This window comes from Saccopteryx leptura, chromosome 1, assembly GCF_036850995.1.
Source record: "Saccopteryx leptura isolate mSacLep1 chromosome 1, mSacLep1_pri_phased_curated, whole genome shotgun sequence".
Classification (NCBI taxonomy): domain Eukaryota; kingdom Metazoa; phylum Chordata; class Mammalia; order Chiroptera; family Emballonuridae; genus Saccopteryx; species Saccopteryx leptura.
Window position 1 is genome coordinate 100201112 of NC_089503.1, and position 19675 is coordinate 100220786.

Sequence of the window (19675 nt, forward strand, 5' to 3'; positions counted from 1 at the left end):
CAGCTTGAGCACGGGCTCATCTGGTTTGAGCAAAGCTCACCAGCTTGGGCCCAAGGTCGCTGGCTCCAACAAGGAGTCACTCGGTCTGCTGAAGGCCCCCAGTCAAGGCACATATGAGAAAGCAATCAATGAACAACTAAGGTGTCGCAACGAAAAACTGATGATTATACCCCCAAAACTCAGAAACATTGATACGTAAAGACACATGCAGCCCCATGATCATTGCAGCATTGTTCACAGTGGCCAGGACATGGAAACAACCAAAAACCCCGTCAATAGACGACTGGATAAAGAAGATGTGGCACATATACACTATGGAATACTACTCAGCCATAAGAAATGATGACATCGGATCATTTACAGCAAAATGGTGGGATCTTGATAACATTATACGAAGTGAAATAAGTAAATCAGAAAAAAACAGGAACTGCATTATTCCATACGTAGGTGGGACATAAAAGTGAAACTAAGAGACATTGATAAGAGTGTGGTGGTTACGGGGGGAGGGGGGAAAGGGAGAGGGAAAGGGGGAGGGGGAGGGGCACAAAGAAAACTAGATAGAAGGTGACAGAGGACAATCTGACTTTGGGTGATGGGTATGCAACATAATTGAAAGACAAGATAACCTGGACTTGTTGATCTTTGAATATATGTAACCTGATTTATTGATGTCGCCCCATTAAAAAAATAAAATTATAATTAAAAAAAAAAAACCTAAAAAAAAAGAAAAACTGATGATTGATGCTTCTCTCTCTCCGTTCCTGTCTGTCTGTCCCTATCTATCCCTCTCTCTGACTCTCTCTCTGTCCCTGTAAAAAAAAAAAAAAATGATAAAGTCAGAGAACAGGAGAAAAATTTCACAGAACATATAACTGACAAGGGATGTATATTTGGAATGTGTAAAGAACTTCTCACTACACAATAAAAAGTCAAAACCTCAACCAAAATGAACACTTGACTAGGCACTTCACAAAGACGATATATGAATGGCCACCAAACACATGGAAAAAGTGATCAATATCATTAGTCATTAGGGAAATGCAAATTAAAACCACAATGAAATACCATTACACAACCACTTGAATAGCAAGGATAGGAAACAACCAGAACTCTCATATTTCATACATTGTAGGTAGAATGTAAGATGGCATATCCACTTTGGAAATGTACCTCACCGTTTCTTATAGAACTAAATCTACTACATCTACTCTACAATCCAGCAATTCTACTCCTAGGAACTTTTCTGGGAGAAATAAAAGTATATCACAGAAAGACTTGCACTTGAATGTTCCTAGCAGCTTTATTCATAATAATAAAAATTTGGAAACTGCTATATGCCCATCAACAAAAGAATGGCTAAATAGACTGTAGTATATTAACAAAAGGAACACTACTTGACAGTAAAGAGATAAACTGAATGGGTATCAAAAGCAATCAAAAAGTTGAATGAAAGAAGTACCACATAAAAGAGTACATATTGTATGATTTCACTGATGTGATGTTCTAGAACAAGCAGAGTTCATCTAGGGTGAAACAGAAGAGTGGCTGCATTTGGGAGAGGTGGGATAGAGACTGGGAAATGTGCAGAAGAAAACCATTCAATTTGAGGGGAGTATTCCCTATATCTTTATGGAGTTTGATTTATACTGGTACTACATTTATCAAAACTCATTCAATGGCACGCTTATGATTTATGTATTTAACGAAGTATATATTTTATTACTGCAAATAACATTAAATTCTAATTAATAATATACATACATATAGATTTAAAGGTGAATAGAGTGTGACCAGGCAGTGGTTCAGTAGGTAGAGCATCGGACTGGGATGTAGAGGACCCAGGTTCGAAATCCTGAAGTTGCTGGCTTGAGCGTGGGCTCATCTGGTTAGATCAAGGCTCACCAGCTTGAGCCCAAGGTCGCTGGCTTGAGCAAGGGGTCATTAGCTCTCCTGTAGCCCCCCAGTCAAGGCACATATGAGAAAGCAATCAATAAACAACTAAGGTTCCACAATGAAGAATTGATACTTCTCATATCTCCCTTCCTGTCTGTCACTATCTGTCACTCTCTGTCATAAAAAAATAAAATAAAAAAAAAGTTGAATAGCCTGACCTGTGGTGGCGCAGTGGATAAAGCGTCGACCTGGAAATGCTGAGGTCGCCGGTTCGAAACCCTGGGCTTGCCTAGTCAAGGCACATATGGGAGTTGATGCTTCCAGCTCCTCCCCCCTTCTCCCTCTCTCTGTCTCTTTCTCCTCTCTGTCTCTCTCTCTTCTCTAAAAATGAATAAATTAAATAAAAATAAATTTTAAAAAAAGGTGAATAGAGGAGTGGGTGGAGGAAATGATATTACTTAAAACAAATCTAGCAGAATGTTAATTATCAAATTTAGGTTGTAAATGTTTATGTACAATACTTCCACCTTCTCCTAGTGTCTAAAACTTTTCAAAAGAAATTGGTGTAAAATAAATCTGATAATTTAATTCCACTGCCTACCAATCCCACTGGTTATACCCAATAATTGTCATGGCCATTATTCAGACATGGTCCTCATGTTCACTTCTCAGTAGTTTCTGACACTATCAAACATCTCTCTTTTGAAACCCTATGCAACTATTGAAAACTGTGTCCCTTTCTTTCTGTGATTATTCCTTTGCCTTCTCTTCCTCTTTCTGTACCCGGTAGGTGTACCTCATTCAGACCTGAGCTCTACCCTAAATTTTTCCCATAGAAAATTCACTCCCATAGTTTTAACTATCACCTCAATACAGTCAATGCCAAGTCAAGACACAGTAGTTCTTCCATATTCAAGTCTCCTGTTTCCAACTGCCTACTAAGTGTTATAACTTTTATATCTTATACTATCAAATTTGTTATTTTAAGCACAAAACTTAGAACTAAAATTCTACTTCCCAATTACTATCCATGTGGCAGTCATGCAGGGTAATACAGTAATATTTTTAAAATTTTCTTTCTCTGTCCTAATAATTAGACACCAATTCTTCCTGAAGCCATTTATTCCCTTCATTCACCACAACAAGTCTTTAATGATCCTTTCAAACTCACTTTACTGTAAGAACTAATGGTTGAAACTTCAGCCTCTCTCTTTCCCTATAATTCATCATGCATATTTCTAAAACATCTCTAATTATGTTCCCTATTTATATAACTTCTATGATGTCCCACATCTAAAAGATACTTACACATGCTAAGCACAAAAAGTCAAATAAGATGTACTACTTGCTGTGGTGGCAAATCTGCCAAGATGGACCCCTCCCAATGAATCAGGCCCCCTGGTGTTCACATTCTTGGTAGTCCCCTCCAACACTAAGTTTGAGCTAGCCCTCTGCCTCATTTCAACCAACAGAATGCCACAGAAGTATCACTGTGCCAGGGTCAAGTCTACACCTTAAAAAAGCCTGGAAACTTCTACTTTTGCACTGCTGGGAGCTCTGAGCCACCAGGTAAGATCTGGCTTCTCTGCTAAGACCACCTGGAGAGAAAAAGCCTTGAGACCACACTGGTGAGAGAGAGGAGGGGTGAGAGTGAGGAAGGGTGAGAGTGTGGAGGGCCTAGACATCCCATGTCCCAGCTGAGCATGCTGTGCATGCCCCAGCCCAGCCACCACTTGACTGCAAGGACAGGAATAACTCCAAAGGAAACTAGCAGACCCATCACAGACTCAGTTAACCCAAAGAATTTTGAGCTATAATAAATTACTCATTTTACAATACTAACTTCTACAATGGTTTTTTTACACAGCAAGAGATAGTCAAAATAATTGCCCTCAAGAAGCTAACTATATGATTAGGGAAGCATTTAAATAAATAGGAAAGACTATCAGAGGTACATTTATGAAGGAGAGTCACCTAAGTGAAATGGTCAGGTGTGGGAACCAGGGTAGAAAGGAGTATCAGGGCACACTTTGTAGAGCAGATGATACAGCCGAGTTTTAAGTGAATTCAAGTAACTGCATGTGGTATTAGATAGAAACCAAAAGAGTGGTTTGGGGGAGTGGTAAAATATAGCTAGGGATATAAAAAGGGACTAGGTAACTAAGGGCCTTTTAACTAAGTTAAGAGTTTAAACTTTTCTCTAAAAATTATACAGAATTATGAAGGATTTTAAGCAAGGAAATGGCATTATTAGAATCATATTTTAGAAAGATTTCTATGGTAACAGTAAATTAGATAAATGTGAAGGGAGGCAAAGTTTAGTAGCCTACTTTAGTAATCTAAGACTGATGACAACCTCAACTGATCGTAGCAGAGTGAATGGAAAGAAAGGGATAATTAACATTAAGTACCTACAAAACTTGGTAAAAGTAGATGTGGTAGAAGGGCTAAGACAGCGAAATTTAGGATGCCTCCATTATTCTGCTTAAGCACTGGAGGAAATGGTAGTGCCACTTATGAAGAAATGGTAGAAGCAAAAGTGAATTAAATTCACATATAGGTAGAAAGTTGACTCAGACACAAAGACAGGAAGAAAGGATGGATGTATCTGCTGATTGTGAGGTAATTAAAAAGTTTTACTTAATGGCCTCTACCTCTTCAGTGAACTATATAAACAATGTCATCTGCTAAGATTAAGGAGAGAAATAGTGGACACAGGAAGTTTAGAAGGAGAGGTAAAAGTTTGGTTCAGCTCCCAGAGGAAGAGGGAGCCTTGAGCATCCAGGTAATGTTGGGAGTCATTCATTTATTCTGGCCCAAGACACAGTTGTAGGATCTTCTCCAGCAGCGTTCTGCAACCGAGGTACAAGAACAGAGAGGTCAGGTGGCTAACTTCACCCAGGAGTGGAGGACTGCAGAGAAATGGAAAGGAACAAGGCCCCACAGAATTGAAGGTAATGGTACAGGAGTAATTAAAGTAATGAACCTTTCGCATCTAGGTAGGTGAAAGATAATTATTCCAGGGATCTAAAAGACTAGTGTAAATTAGAGTGAAGTCAGTGAACCAGAAAGAAGACTTGATGTGGTCAAAGTGTACATTTATTAGGAATGAGACAAAGCTAGATGGAGTAAAGGCTGTGGTCACAATAGGGACTGCTGCAATAGCCTGACTTGCGGCTACTGCATCTAAGAAACACTCACTAGGTTTACTGATCGCTAGACAAGCTATTAGGACTTAAAAAGCATACCAATTAAATAAACTAGCATTTGGTGAGTAGCATTTGGTGAGAAATTCCCAAAATCAATCCTCACATACCCTGTCCATTTCAATTTAGCATAGACTTTTATATCACATCCAAAGAAAGGCTTCCAACAATAATCCCTGTGATCTGCTACTTATCAATGGTTCTATCATATGAGTTCATCAGGCAAGCTCAGAACATTTTAAAAAATGAATCATGGCCTGACCAGGTGGTGGCACAGTGGACAGAGCGTCGACCTGGGATGTTGTGGACCCAAGTTCGAAACCCCGAGGTCGCTGGCATGAGTGCAGGCTCATCCAGCTTGAGTGCAGGGTCGCCAACTTGAGCAGGAGATCACAGACCTGACCCCATTGTCACTGGCTTGAGCAACGGGTCACTGGCTCAGCTGGAGCCCCTAACCAAGGCACATATGAGAAAGCCATCAATGAACAACTAAAGTGCCACAACTATGAGTTGACGCTTCTCATCTCTCTCCCCTCTTGTGTCTCTCTTGCTGAAAAAAAAAGAATCATGCTAGATATTGCAGTTTTTCTGCTATTTGGTCTAACGATGATGAATCAATTGATGATGTCCTTTAAACTGCAAGTTCACCATCTTTTATTCTGGAAGAGCTCTATTTGCTGCCATGCTCGGTGAGTCCCTCTTAAAGGCAGGAGCTGAAGAAGTCCTGGAAGAGCACTGCAGAGAAGCCTCACCTTTCCAGGCCAGCAATAATCTGGACAGATGAAGCCAGCAGCTAGAAAGTGTCCTCACAAAGGCAAGAAAATATCCATGACAAAGAAGCCAGGTGTGTGTGGGGGGGGAATCAAATATATGACTAACCTGAATATTTGTGTTTTGCGGGTTTCTTTGGTCAATTCAGAATGTCATAGTGATTACCTCTAAATAGTACAAAGAACTTAGCAGAATTCTATTAAGTAAATTTAGCTTATATAATACCAATGTGAAATTCTCTTAATTCCTATCTAATGATTCAACAAATACTTGTCAAGTAATTATCAAATACATAGTGCTAAACTATGCTGTAAAAGAACATAAGAGTATAAAATAAAATTTTTTTAATTCATACATACAGAGAGAAAGCCCAGCCTTTATAACATAAATGGCCAGCAAAGAATACATAGGTGGAAAAAAATTTAGAGTACAACATAAAAATAAGCACTAAATGAGAATAGAGCCATATAGGTGTCCTGAAGAGAAAAAAATTGTTTCAAGAAGAAATGTGAGGAAGATTTCACAAACGTGGTAAAATTTAAGGTGAGCGAAATGGATTTTATAGAACTCCTTTTTCCAAAAGAACCCCAATTTTCTAAGCCAGAAATATGTAGTTACTCTAACTTTTCCCTGTCCACCTACCAGTGTACCCCAATGTCTTACAAACATGTTCAATTCCTGCCTCCCCACTCAGCATTTAAGTTCTGGCCACCATTATTCTAACTTGGCTCCTCCTAGATCAGTCTCCTAAAGGGTCCTCACCAGAGTTTTTCAACCGCATACAACAGCAGGGTGGTTAACTCTTACAGACGAGCACAAAATTCTGGCCGACCAACACTGGTCCATGGACCAACAGTTGAAGACCATTTTCCATCTGTCAAAGTCATCAATCTAAAATGCAAATCTCATCCTTTGTTACCCCTCCTTCCTTAATATCCTTCAGTCTCCCTCACTATCAGGAAAACACCCAAACTCCCTAATGCATTATCTTTTGTGATCTGCCTTCTGATTACCTTGCTAGCCTCATTCCTCCCCACCTCACATCTCAGTTGCTATTCGTCCTGTGGGGCCCCTGCCTGCAATGTCTTACTCCCTGTTCTTTGCCTGGCTAATTCCCACCACTGTAACTTCTTTGAAAGTTTCAAACCAAAGGAAAAATTAACAAAATAGTACCATGAACATATATGCCCTTCATTTAGATTCACCAGTTGTTACAATTTTTTGCCACATTTACTTTCTCTCTTAACCACCTAAAAATTAGACATTTGAAACTTAACCCCTAAAACTTTAGCAAGAACCATCTACATCATCACAAATACCATAATCACATTCAAAATGGCAATGACAGTATTACCCAATATGTAGCATATATTCAAATTTTCCCAATTATTACAAAATGTCTATTATAGTTTAATTAATCCAGGACTAAACCAAGAATTACACACTGCACTTGGTGGTCCTGTTTCCCCTTACTTTTAGGACTCAATTTTGGAAGCATTTCCTCTGGAAAGTCCTACCCAGTCTGGGTGACATGCTTCTTCTAAATGTTGTCACAGCACCATTATGAGATTGTGTAATTATCTATTTCTTTACCTATCTCCTTTACTAAACAATAAGCTCCTTAAGGAGCTTTTTCTTCTCCACCTCATATTGTCTGGCTCATAGTAGATATTCAATAAAGGTTGACTAAATGAATGAAAGAGCTATGAATAGCAATATGTCCATTATGGACTGATCTCTGCTCCCCCCTACCATTCATATGTTGAAGCCCTAACCCCTCAATGTGACTGTACTTGGAGACAGGGTGTTTAAGAAGGTAATTAGCCTGACCAGGCAGTGGTGCAGTGGATAAAGTGTCGGACTAGGCTGTGGAAGGACACAGGTTCGAGACCCCGAGGTCGCCAGCTTGAGTGTGAACTCATCTGGTTTGAGCAAAGCTCACCAGCTTGGACCTAAGGTCGCTGGCTCAAACAAGGGGTTACTCGGTCTCCTAAAGGCCCACAGTCAAGGCACATATGAGAAAGTAATCAATGAACAACTAAGGTGTCACAACAAAAAACTAATGATTGATGCTTCTCATTTCTCTCCGTTCCTGCCTGTCTGTCCCTATCTATCCCTCTCTCTCTCTGTCCCTGTAAAAAAAAAAAAAAAAAAGGAAGGTAATTAAAGTTAAATGATGTCATTAAGATGGGGTTCTTATCCAATAGAACTGGGTACATAGAGGAAGGAGAAAGACACAAGGTGTGTGCAGCATGCAGAGAAAAGACCATGTGAGGACACAATTAGAGGAAGTTGTATCTGCAACCCCAGTAGAGAGTTCTCACCAGAACCCAACCCTACTAGCATGTTGATCTTGGACTTTAAGCCTCTAGACCAGGGGTCGGGAACCTTTTTGGCTGAGAGAGCCATGAACGCCACATATTTTAAAATGTAATTCTGTGACAGCCATACAACAACCCATGTACATTATGCATTATCCAATAAAAATTTGGTGTTATCCCGGAGGGCAGCTTTGATTGGCTCCAGCCACCCACAACCATGAACATGAGCAGTAGGAAATGGATTGTAATACATGAGAATGTTTTATTTATTTATTTATTTATTTATTTAGTATTTTTCTGAAGCTAGAAACGGGGAGGCAGTCAGACAGACTCCCGCATGCGCCCGACCAGGATCCACCCGGCATGCCCACCAGGGGGCGATGCTCTGCCCATCTGGGGCGTCACTCTGCCGCAACCAGAGTCATTCTAGTGCCTGAGGCAGAGGCCACAGAGCCATCCTCAGCGCCCGGGCCAACTTTGCTCCAATGGAGCCTTGGCTGTGGGAGGGGAAGAAGTGACAGAGAGGAAGGAGAGGGGGAGGGGTGGAGAAGCAGATGGGCGCTTCTCCTGTGTGCCCTGGCCGGGAATCAAACCTGGGACTCCTGAATGCCAGGCCGATGCTCTACCACTAAGCCAACTGGCCAAAGCCGAGAATGTTTTATATTTTTAACGTTATTATTTTTTTTATTAAAGATTTGTCTGCGAGCCAGACGCGGCCATCAAAAGAGCCACATCTGGGCCCTGGCCGGTTGGCTCAGTGGTAGAGCGTCAGCCTGGCATGTGGAAGTCCCAGGTTTGATTCCCGGCCAGGGCACATAGGAGAAGCGCCCATCTGTTTCTCCACCCCTCTCCCTCTCCTTCCTCTCTGTCTCTCTCTTCCCCTCCCGCAGCCAAGGCTCCATTGGAGCAAAGATGGCCCCGGCGCTGGGGATGGCTCTGTGGCCTCTGCCTCAGGCACTAGTGTAGCTCTGGTCACAACAGAGCGATGCCCCGGATGGGCAGAGCATCGCCCCCTGGTGGGCGTGCCAGGTGGATCCCGGTCGGGCGCATGCGGGAGTCTGCCTGACTGCCTCCCCGTTTCAAGCTTCAGAAAAATACAAAAAAAAAAGAGCCACATCTGGCTCGTAAGCCATAGGTTCCCAACCCCTGCTCTAGACCTGTGAGGTGAATTTCTGTTGTTTAAGCCACCCAGTCTATGGCACTCTGTTGCATCAGCCTGAGCATATAAGATAATGACCAAAACCTTTGTGCCAAAACCTATACCACTGCTAGAACAAAGATACACATAAAAGACTTCTCCTACTTCTGGAAAAATGGACCCCAAATTTAACAGAAAGAATAAAAGAAAGCATGACATACATAAAAAAAATCTGATTGGATCCTCAATACTACAAGTATCAATCAATACAACAAGTATCAATCACCATTTGTAGCTATCCAACCAGATGGTAAAGAAGATGGAGATATGTAGAGCACATGGAGCACACATCAGAAGATCTTTCATGGAGCTTAGAATAAACTTATATACTTACCTTCCCAACTTCTGCTCTTTAGGATATCTGCTGCTAAGCTGATGACATGTACCTATCTGTGCTTCAACCCTACCCCACAAAGATATGGAGACAATAACAGAGGCCATGTTGTTGGGTGGAAGTGGTAGCTGTTTTGATTGATAACAAGAACTAGTACAGCCTGGCCTGTGGTGGCGCAGTAGGTAAAGTGTCAACCTGGAACAATGAGGTTGCCGGTTCCAAACTCTGGGCTTGCCTGGTCAAGGCATATAGGGAAAGCAACTACTGAGTTGAAGCCCCCTCCTTCTCTCACTCTCTCCCCCACCTACACACTCTAAAAATCAATAAAAAAAGAAATTTAAAAAAGTTTATCATCTTAAAAAAAGCCCAGTAGTGTCCTGCTTCTAGTACACTCTTCATAATTGCTAGCATACAGATCATCATGGATAACTTATCCATTTTCTAATCATCATCACTAGATTCTCAACAGAACTGACTGGTCTTCAGGCCCTCTTCCAAACATTCCTCCTCATGATCTTTCACAATTATCATCTTCCATACTTGGAAAATGATTCAGCAAATGAACTTGCTACTTTCCACTTAGCTCTTTCACACATTACCAAGCCAAGACTCTCTTGATAAATAAAAATGTGTTTTAGTAGAACAAATAAAATCATTACAGTATCACAGCTATTTTGATTTACAAACAGCTCAGATTAAGAAACTTGAAAAGCCTGACCTGTGGTGGCGCAGTGGATAAAGCGTTGACCTGGAACACTGAGGTCACCGGTTCAAAACCCTGGGCTTGCCTGGTCAAGGCACATTTGGGAGTTGATGCTTCCTGCTCCTCCCCCCTTTCTTTCTCTCTCTCTCTCTCTCATTCTAACTCTCTCTCCTCTCTAAAATGAATAAATTTTAAAAAAAAAACTTGAAAAACTGAAAATCTGATTGAATTCTATGCCCACCTTACTCTTGCTACAGTACCCAGAAGAGGACACAGATCAACTAAATAATTCCTTCTAATCAGCTCACGATGCTGTTTGAAATTTACTTTTGGTACTGAACAGCATAAATAGAATCAAAAGTATTCTTCTAGCCTGACCTTTTAAAACATCAGGTTATAAAGCAAGTAAAACAGGTGTTAGATGCATACCGAAATCTTGATCAAACTTGGGACCCAACAATTATAATTATCTGCTATTATTTAAAGGTATTACTGAATTTCTGAAATCTTTTTTTTTTCTTTGAGCGAGAGAGAGAGAGAGAGAGAGAGAGAGAAGCAAGGAGAGAAAGGAACATCAAGTTGCTCCTGTATGAAGCAGTAACCTCTGCCCTTTGGGATGACACTCCAACCAACCGAGCATCTGGCCAAGGGCTTAATTTTTTTTTTTAATTGACTTTTAGGGAGACAGAGAGAGGAAGGGAGAGAGGGGGGAGAAGGAAGGGAAGCATTCATTTGTTGTTCCACTCAGCCGTGCATTCATTGGTTGTTTCCTGTGTGTGCCCTGACCTGGGATCAAACCTGCAACCTTGCTGTTTTGGGATGACACTCTTAACTGACTGAACTAACCAATGAGGGCCTGAAATTTTCTTTTCTTTTCTTTTTTTTTTAAATTTTATTTATTTATTTATTTTTTACAGAGACAGAGAGTGAGTCAGAGAGAGGGATAGACAGGGAGAGACAGACAGGAACAGAGAGAGATGAGAAGCATCAATCATTAGTTTTTCATTGCACATTGCAACACCTTAGTTGTTCATTGATTGCTTTCTCATATGTGCCTTGACTGTGGGCCTTCAGCAGACTGAGTATAAACCCTTGCTGGAGCCAGCGACCTTGGGTTCAAGTTGGTGGGCTTTTGCTCAAACCAGATGAGCTCAAGCTGGTGACCTCGGGGTCTTGAACCTGGGTCCTCTGCATCCCAGTCTGGCACTCTATCCACTGTGCCACCGCCTGGTCAGGCTGAAATTTTCTTTATTAAATCTAACATAGGAAGTTGGAAAGACTAAAATCAGTGGAAGAGTTTTATTTCTTTTTTTTTTTTCAAATAAAAATTAGAGTGAAAGAAACCAGAAATACAAACAGTATTGACCCCTTACATACACATAGGGTTTTTATTTTTAATAGCATCATTTACCTTCTGCCCTTCTCACAGAGTTTCTCAATTTCAGCTTTCAGATCCTGCTCCTTCTGCAAAAACTCTTTCTTCTCTTTCTCTATCTTCTTCTTTGTTTCTTCTCGCTTTATTGTTACATCCTGGATAGCCTTTAATATCTCCTGAGTCCCATACAATCACAGTTACACACAAATAAAGAAGGAAATAAATTAGTTCTTTTGGTCTGTATGTTATTTTCAACGATCACAAATTAACATACCGATTTCAGGAAATTCAAACTGAACTGAAGGAATCTGGTTGAAGAGTAGTTCCGAAAGACAGTATTTAGATGTAAGGAAGACAGTTACAATAAAACAGATTTCAATTTAACAGGAAAATGAATTTCTTACTGTTCAAAACAGAATTACTGCCTTATGAAGCAATAAATTCTCCATTACTGATAATCAAATAAAGGCTGAATACACCTGTCAAGAATACTGACAAAGGTGTTCTTGCACAGGGTGGGAGCTTGTTACTTTCAACAAACATAGTTTTGTTTTGTTTTGTTACAGATCTTCTTTCTTATGTGTGAAGTTTTTTTTCTTTTCTTACTATTTAACAAAAAAAAGTGTGTTATGATAGTACTAAAAAAGTGATAGAGATAAGTCCTCCCTAATTAACACAAATTTTATCCATAAAGTAATCAATGTGTTAACTGTTTTGTACTTTCTTCATATTTTTCTCCATTCTCACACAAACACATAGATTTCACTGCTTTGTTTTCCAAATGAGGTCATTTTATATACATTATTCTGCATCTTGCTTTTTTTCACTTGAAATGAATACACTATCGATATATATAGATTTTAAAAAAAGCTGCATAAGATGACATAATGTATATATTTATATATGCAGTTTACCCAACCACTCTGTTAAGAGTCCATCATGCTGATCCAGTTTTTCTGTAACTATAAACAATACTGTAACGAACACTCTAGATATAAATACTGTAACGAACACTTTCATATAAAAATTTTTATTTCTATAGCATACATTTTTAATCATGTGATTGCTATGTCATAGCAGCATATGTACAGATAAAATTTTAACTGACAGGCCCTGGCCGGTTGGCTCAGCGGTGGAGCGTTGGCCTGGCGTGCGGGGGACCCGGGTTCGATTCCTGGCCAGGGCACATAGGAGAGGCGCCCATTTGCTTCTCCACCTCCCCCTCTCCTTCCTCTCTGTCTCTCTCTTCCCCTCCCGCAGCCAAGGCTCCACTGGAGCAAAGATGGCCCGGGTGCTGGGGATGGCTCCCTGGCCTCTGCCCCAGGCGCTAGAGTGGCTCTGGTCGCGGCAGAGCGACACCCCGGAGGGGCAGAGCATCGCCCCCTGGTGGGCAGAGAGTCGCCCCTGGTGGGCGTGCCGGGTGGATCCCGGTCGGGCGCATGCGGGAGACTGTCTGACTATCTCTCCCCGTTTCCAGCTTCAGAAAAAAAAAATACAAAAAAAAAAAAAAATTTAACTGACAATCCCTAATAACCTTTCTTTAAAATTTTTTTTAATTTTTATTTATTTATTTATTTATTTATTTTTAGAGAGGAGAGGGTGAGACAGAGAAAGAGAGAGAGAGAGAGAGAAGAGACAGAGAGAGAGAAGGGGGAGGAGCTGGAAGCATCAACTCCCATATGTACCTTGACCAGGCAAGCCCAGGGTTTTGAACCAGCGACCTCAGCATTTCCAGGTCGATGCTTTATCCATTGCGCCACCACAGGTCAGGCCCTAATAACCTTTCTATTTATTTATTTTTTACAGAGACAGAGAGAGAGATAGATAGGGACAGACAGACAGGAACGGAGAGATGAGAAGCATCAATCATTAATTTTTCATTGCGTGTTTTGACACCTTAGTTGTTCATTGATTGCTTTCTCATATGTGCTTTGACCATGAGACTTCAGCAGACCGAGTAACCCTTTGCTTGAGCCAGCAACCCCTTGGGTCCAAGCTGGTGAGCTTTTTTGCTCAAACCAGATGAACCCGTGCTCAAGCTGGGGACCTCGGGGTCTCGAACCTGGGTCCTCGGCATCCCAGTCCGACACTCTATCCACTGCACCACTGCCTGGTCAGGCCTAATAACCTTTCTAAAAAGGCCTTAGTAATTCATACTCTTACCAGTATGTGAAAAGAGTTCATTTTTCCTCACACTTGACAACTTATTTTATTTCTGCCAATCCTTTTGGGGAGAAGGAGGAATAGTATCTAATACTTGTAATGAGCATTTCCCTAACTCCCATTCTTTACTGTTTTCACTGCCTGTCTCCTGGAGCTAGAACAAGTATTTACTGAAGGCAGAGAGTAAGTTTCACTCACTACTAATCTTCAGAGCCTAGATTAGAAACTCAGAGGCCCTGGCTGGCTAGCTCAGCAGTAGAGCATTGGCTGGCATGTGGAAGTCCCGAGTTCAATTCCCGGCCAGGACACACAGGAGAAGCGCCCATCTGCTTCTCCACCCCTCCCCTCTCCTTCCTCTCTGTCTCTCTCTTCCTCTCCCGCAGCCAAGGCTCCACTGGAGCAAAGCTGGCCCGGGCACTGAGGATGGCTCCATGGCGTCCACCTCAGGCGCTAGAATGGCTCCAGTTACAACCAAGCAACGCCCCAGATAGGCAGAGCATCGCCTCCTGGTGGGCATGCCGGGTGGATCCTGGTCAGATGCATGAGGGAGTCTGTCTCTCTGCCTCTTCGCTTCTCACTTCAGAAAAAAACAAAACAAAAAAAAACCCAACATCTGCTGAGTGAATGAATGAATGAATGAATGAACCAGTGAGGCTGAGCTTCCTTCCATTTATTTATTAATGATTTGCTTGTCCTCTTCTGTGATACTGTCTGTTATAATCCCCTGCCCCCAAATATGTCCACATTCTAATCCCTGTAACTTGTGAATATGTTACCTTCCATGGGGAAAGACACTCTGCAAATGTGACTTAGGTAAGGAAGTTGAGATGGGAAAGTAATCCTGGATCATGTATGTGGGCCCAATCTAATCACAAGATGGGGCCAGTTGTGATCAGAGGAAGATGTATTTGGAGAAGAATGGTCAGAGACGCAATGCTTCTGACTTAGAAGATGGAGAAGGAGCCATAGTCAAGCAATGCAAGCAGCCTCTAGAAGCTGGACATGCAGAGAAACAGATCCACCCCTACAGCCCTCAGGAGGGACTACAACCTTGTTAATACCTTGATTTTCACCCAATGACACCCATGTTTGACTTGTGACCCACAGAACTATCAGATAATAACTTTGTGTTGCTATGAGCCACTAAATTCATGGTAATTTGTTACAGCAGCAATAGGGAACTAATACAATAACCTTTCCTGGTTCTTCTCTAGATTATTTCAATTTTACCAGGAATTATAAGAATCTCAGAATGTCATGGATATTAAATACTTCATCAGATGTACTATAAATATCTTCTCTCAGCCTGACATTGACTTATTTGACTGTTTTTGTAACATTTGCTATACCAAAAGTTTTTAATCATATGTAATTGAGTTGATTAAATTTTGTATGGCTTCTGGATTTTCTGCCTGGCTTAAAATGATCTCTTATAACTTGAGATTTTTCTAAATATTCTCCTACATTTTCCTCTACTTTGAAATATTTAATCTATCTACAATAGTATTTTTAACATGTGATACAAGAGTCTAATCAAATGATTTTCTAGGTAGACTGTCATATCAACAAACTGTATTAAATAAAAAATCCTTTTCTCTCTGAACTAAAATAAAAAGTAAGAGTTTGAATAAGATGTCCTCAAAGGTTATTTTTATCCTTAAAATTCTACCATAACCATTATAAAGTTAAATACTGCTTTTCTATTTCTATTAATTTGGATACAAAATTAAAGCTTGATTAGTGACTACAGACTTACTGTCAATTTTAACATTAATAGAATACCTGGTGATTCTTCATCTCTTCTTCTCTCCTTTGCTGAAGTTGCTTTAACTGCACTTGGAGCTGATTCTCCACTTGCCTCTGCTTGTCCAGGACTTCCTGGTAACGTTCCTTCAATAGAGTTCTCTCTGTCATCATTTTATCCTATTAATAACAACAGGAGAGAAGTGTAATTCCACAATTTAATTGCAAGAAACATTTACCAGCCTGATCAGGCGGTAGCGCAGTGGATAGAGCATCGGACTGGGATGCAGAGGACCCGGGTTCAAGATCCCGAGGTCGCCAGTTTGAATGTGGGCTCATCTGGTTTGAGCAAAAGCCCACCAGCTTGAACCCAAGGTCGCTGGCTCCAGCAAGAGGTTACTCAGTCTGCTGAAGGCCCATGGTCAAGGCGCATATGAGAAAGCAATCAATGAACAACTAAGGTGTCACAATGCACAATGAAAAACTAATGATTGATGCTTCTCATCTCTCTCCGTTCCTGTCTGTCTGTCCCTGTCTATCCCTCTCTCTGACTCACTCTCTGTCTCTGTAAAAAATAAATAAATAAATAAAATTTAGGAAAAAAAGAAACATTTACCAGGTGCCTGTTCAAGGCACTGTGCAGAGCTACATGGCTGCAGTGTCCAATAGTACAGCTACTAGTTGTATGTGGCTATGTTAACTTAAACTAATTAAAAGAAGAAAACCTTAGAATCCAGCTGCTCAGTCACCTAGCCACATTCCAAATGCTCAATAGCTACAGGTGACTAGTAGCTACCACATTAGCACAAATATGGAACATGTCCATTAGTACAGAGAGTTCTATTGTACAATGCTGCTTTGAAGGGGAAGAGAGGGTGGTTAGCAACCTATGGTCTGTTTTTATAAATAAATAGTTTGTAGGAACACAACCATTGCCAATGGTTTACATGCTGTTTTCAACTCTAACGACAGACTGGACTGGTTAAAACAGAGCCCATACAGCCTAAAATATTTATTATCTGACCCTTTAGAAAATAAGTTTGTCAATCCCTGCTCTAGGGAATAAGAAGAAAGAGGTATTTTATCATTCATTAAGTGAAGAAAAGAATGGGCAAAAACAAAGAACATGTCACCTACCAAAATATATACAGAAATAGAATTTCTTGTATCATTAGCTCTGAAAACGGACAGACCCACAAAGAGGTCTAGAGAACTTAGGCTACACACTGAGCAAACCGGCAAGCTCTCGTGTCTTGTGTAACGTAGGGAGGAGAAGCAAGGACCACAGTTCAGCTCTGCCTCCCTCAAATCAGAAAATCAGCTACAGCTACTTTTCAAAGGGTCACTAAAACTTAAAGAGGGTCAATTTAAAACACATTTGGTACCAGATGAGCCCAAATCAAGTAGGTCAAGGGACTATAATATTAGACTTAAATTAGTATTATTAAAAAGTTAAGCCTGGCCTGACCAGGCAATGGCGCAGTGGACAGAGCATCGGACTTGGATGCAGAGAACCCAGGTTCGAGATCCCGAGGTCGCCAGCTTGAGTGTGGGCTCATCTAGTTTGAGTACAGCTCACCAGCTTGAACCCAAGGTCGCTGGCTCCAGCAAGGGGTTACTCGGTCTGCTGTAGCCCCGTGGTCAAGGTACATATGAGAAAGCAATCAATGAACAACTAAAGAACTATAACAAAGAACTGATGTTTCTCATCTCTCTCCCTTCTTGCCTGTCTGTCCCTATCTGTCCCTCTCTCTGACTCTCCCTGTCTCTGCCACCAAAAAGAAAAGTTAAAGAGCTGCTTTCATGCCTGACCAGGCAGTGGCGCAGTGGATAGAGCGTCAGATTGGGATGCCAAGGACCCAGGTTTGAGACCCCGAGGTCGCCAGCTTGAGCACAGGCTTATCTGGTTTGAGCAAAAGCTCACCAGCTTGGACTCAAGGTCACTGGCTCAAGCAAGGAGTTACTCGGTCTGCTGAAGGCCCACGGTCAAGGAACATATGAGAAAGCAATCAATGAACAACTAAGGTGTTGCAATGCGCAGCGAAAAACTAATGATTGATGCTTCTCATCTCTTCATTCCTGTCTGTCTTTCCCTGTCTATCTCTCTCTCTGACTCTCTGTCTCTGTAAAAAAAAAAAAAAAAAAGATCTGCTTTCTAAGGGAATTCATTAACCTAAAAGGAAAAGATTTTACTATTATTTCTACATAACATGAATGCTTTATCCAGATAAAAACCTAGTGTCAAATTTGTCATAACTTATTAGAAAAAACAATTTTGGAGTAGCTTTTCTTCTAGTTATGTTATTTAAAAGTCGCTAACAGCCTGACCAGGCGGTGGCGCAGTAGACAGAGCGTCAGACTGGGATGCAGAGGACCCAGGTTTGAGACCCCGAGGTCACCAGCTTGAGTGCCGGCTCATCTGGTTTGAGCAAAAGCCCACCAGCTTGGACCCAAGGTCGCTGGCTCCAGCAAGGGGTTACTCGGTCTGCTGAAGGCCCGTAGTCAAGGCACATATGAGAGGGCAATCAATGAACAACTAAGGTGTTGCAACGCGCAATGAAAAACTAATGATTGATGCTTCTCATCTCTCTCCGTTCCTGTCTGTCTGTCCCTGTCTATCCCTCTCTCTCACTGTCTCTGTAAAAAAAAAAAAAAAAGAAAAAAAAAGTCGCTAACAGTGTTAGACAAAGATACTGTCTACAAGGTAGAGAATATACTGTTTGATACTCAAAACATTTTTCATTTTGTTTAAAGCAGAAAACACATAATTGTATATTTTCAGAGTCTTTAAAATGGGTTGAATTTTATAAGGTAACAATGTAAATGATTCAAGTTTAAAGCTCTGTTTGACTTTTTATTTATTTTTAACATTTTATTTATTGGTTTTACAGAGAGAGGAGAAAGGGTTAGGGATGGGAAGCATCAACTCATAGCTGCTTCATTTTAGTATTTCATCGACTGCTTGTCATATGTGCCTTGACTGGGCAAGTCCAGGGCTTCAAACGGGCAACTTCAGCATTCTAAGTTGGTGCTCTATCCACTGAGCCACCACAGGTCAGGCTCTGTTTGACTTTTTTTTTTTCTTTTCTTTTTTTTTTTTTTTTTTCTTATAGACAGGGACAGAGAGACAGGAACGGAGAGAGATGAGAAGCATCAATCATTAGTTTTTCATTGTGCGTTGCAACACCTTAGTTGTTCATTGATTGCTTTCTTTTTTTTTTTTTAATTTATTCATTTTAGAGAGGAAAGAGAAAGGGAGAGAGAGACAGAGCGGGAGAGAGAGAGGAGAGAGAGACAGAGAGAGAAGGTGGGGAGGAGTTGGAAGCATCAACTCCCATATGTGCCTTGACCAGGCAAGCCCAGGGTTTTGAACCGGCAACCTCAGCATTTCCAGGTCGACGCTTTATCCACTGCGCCACCACAGGTCAGGCTCTGTTTGACTTTTTAAAATGACATTCTTACCAAATAATTCTCATGATATAAGCTGGATAATGTTGTGATTCTAATATGATTCACTGCTGATATAGTACATACAAGTTACATAGCTTAAAAACGTAGTGTTGAGATCTAATTCTGAGAGTTAACAAGAATTTAAAATATTCTCTAGTGCGCAACATCAAAATGGAAGCAATACCCTTTTGAAAGTGTATCTACTGCTCTCAGGCCATTTTTGTATAAATATTCAAATAAATGCATTCATTTGCCTGGGAAAAAACCCATATTTGGTATAAGGTAGTGAGTGGGCCATTACCATAAACGCATGAAAAGGATAGCAAATAAAACAAGAGCCAAGTTTCTTGTGTTGCCGCTAAGCTTAACACCTGCCTAGTTCCACTGCCTTTTTAAGACTGTGGGCTGCAGCACCACCCAAAACAACACAGCCAAACACAACACAACCCTGGGCCTCTTTTGCCCCAATCACTTACCAGTTTCCACCCCTGTTTCAGACTGATACCAAAATGAATTTA

At 41.0% G+C, this 19675-nt stretch overlaps 1 protein-coding gene across 6 annotated transcripts in view; it reads right to left on the bottom strand.

Annotated features, from left to right (window-relative positions):
- Positions 1 to 19675, bottom strand: part of RNF214 (ring finger protein 214) — a 59856-nt gene that overhangs the window by 31173 nt on the left and 9008 nt on the right. For all 6 annotated transcript variants that reach the window (XM_066372675.1, XM_066372677.1, XM_066372674.1 and 3 more), the window contains exons 5-6: positions 15747 to 15887; positions 11838 to 11977 (exon numbers count right to left, since the gene is read on the bottom strand). In XM_066372675.1, the coding sequence (XP_066228772.1) occupies positions 11838 to 11977; positions 15747 to 15887 (281 nt within the window). The remainder of the gene's footprint in view (positions 1 to 11837; positions 11978 to 15746; positions 15888 to 19675) is intronic.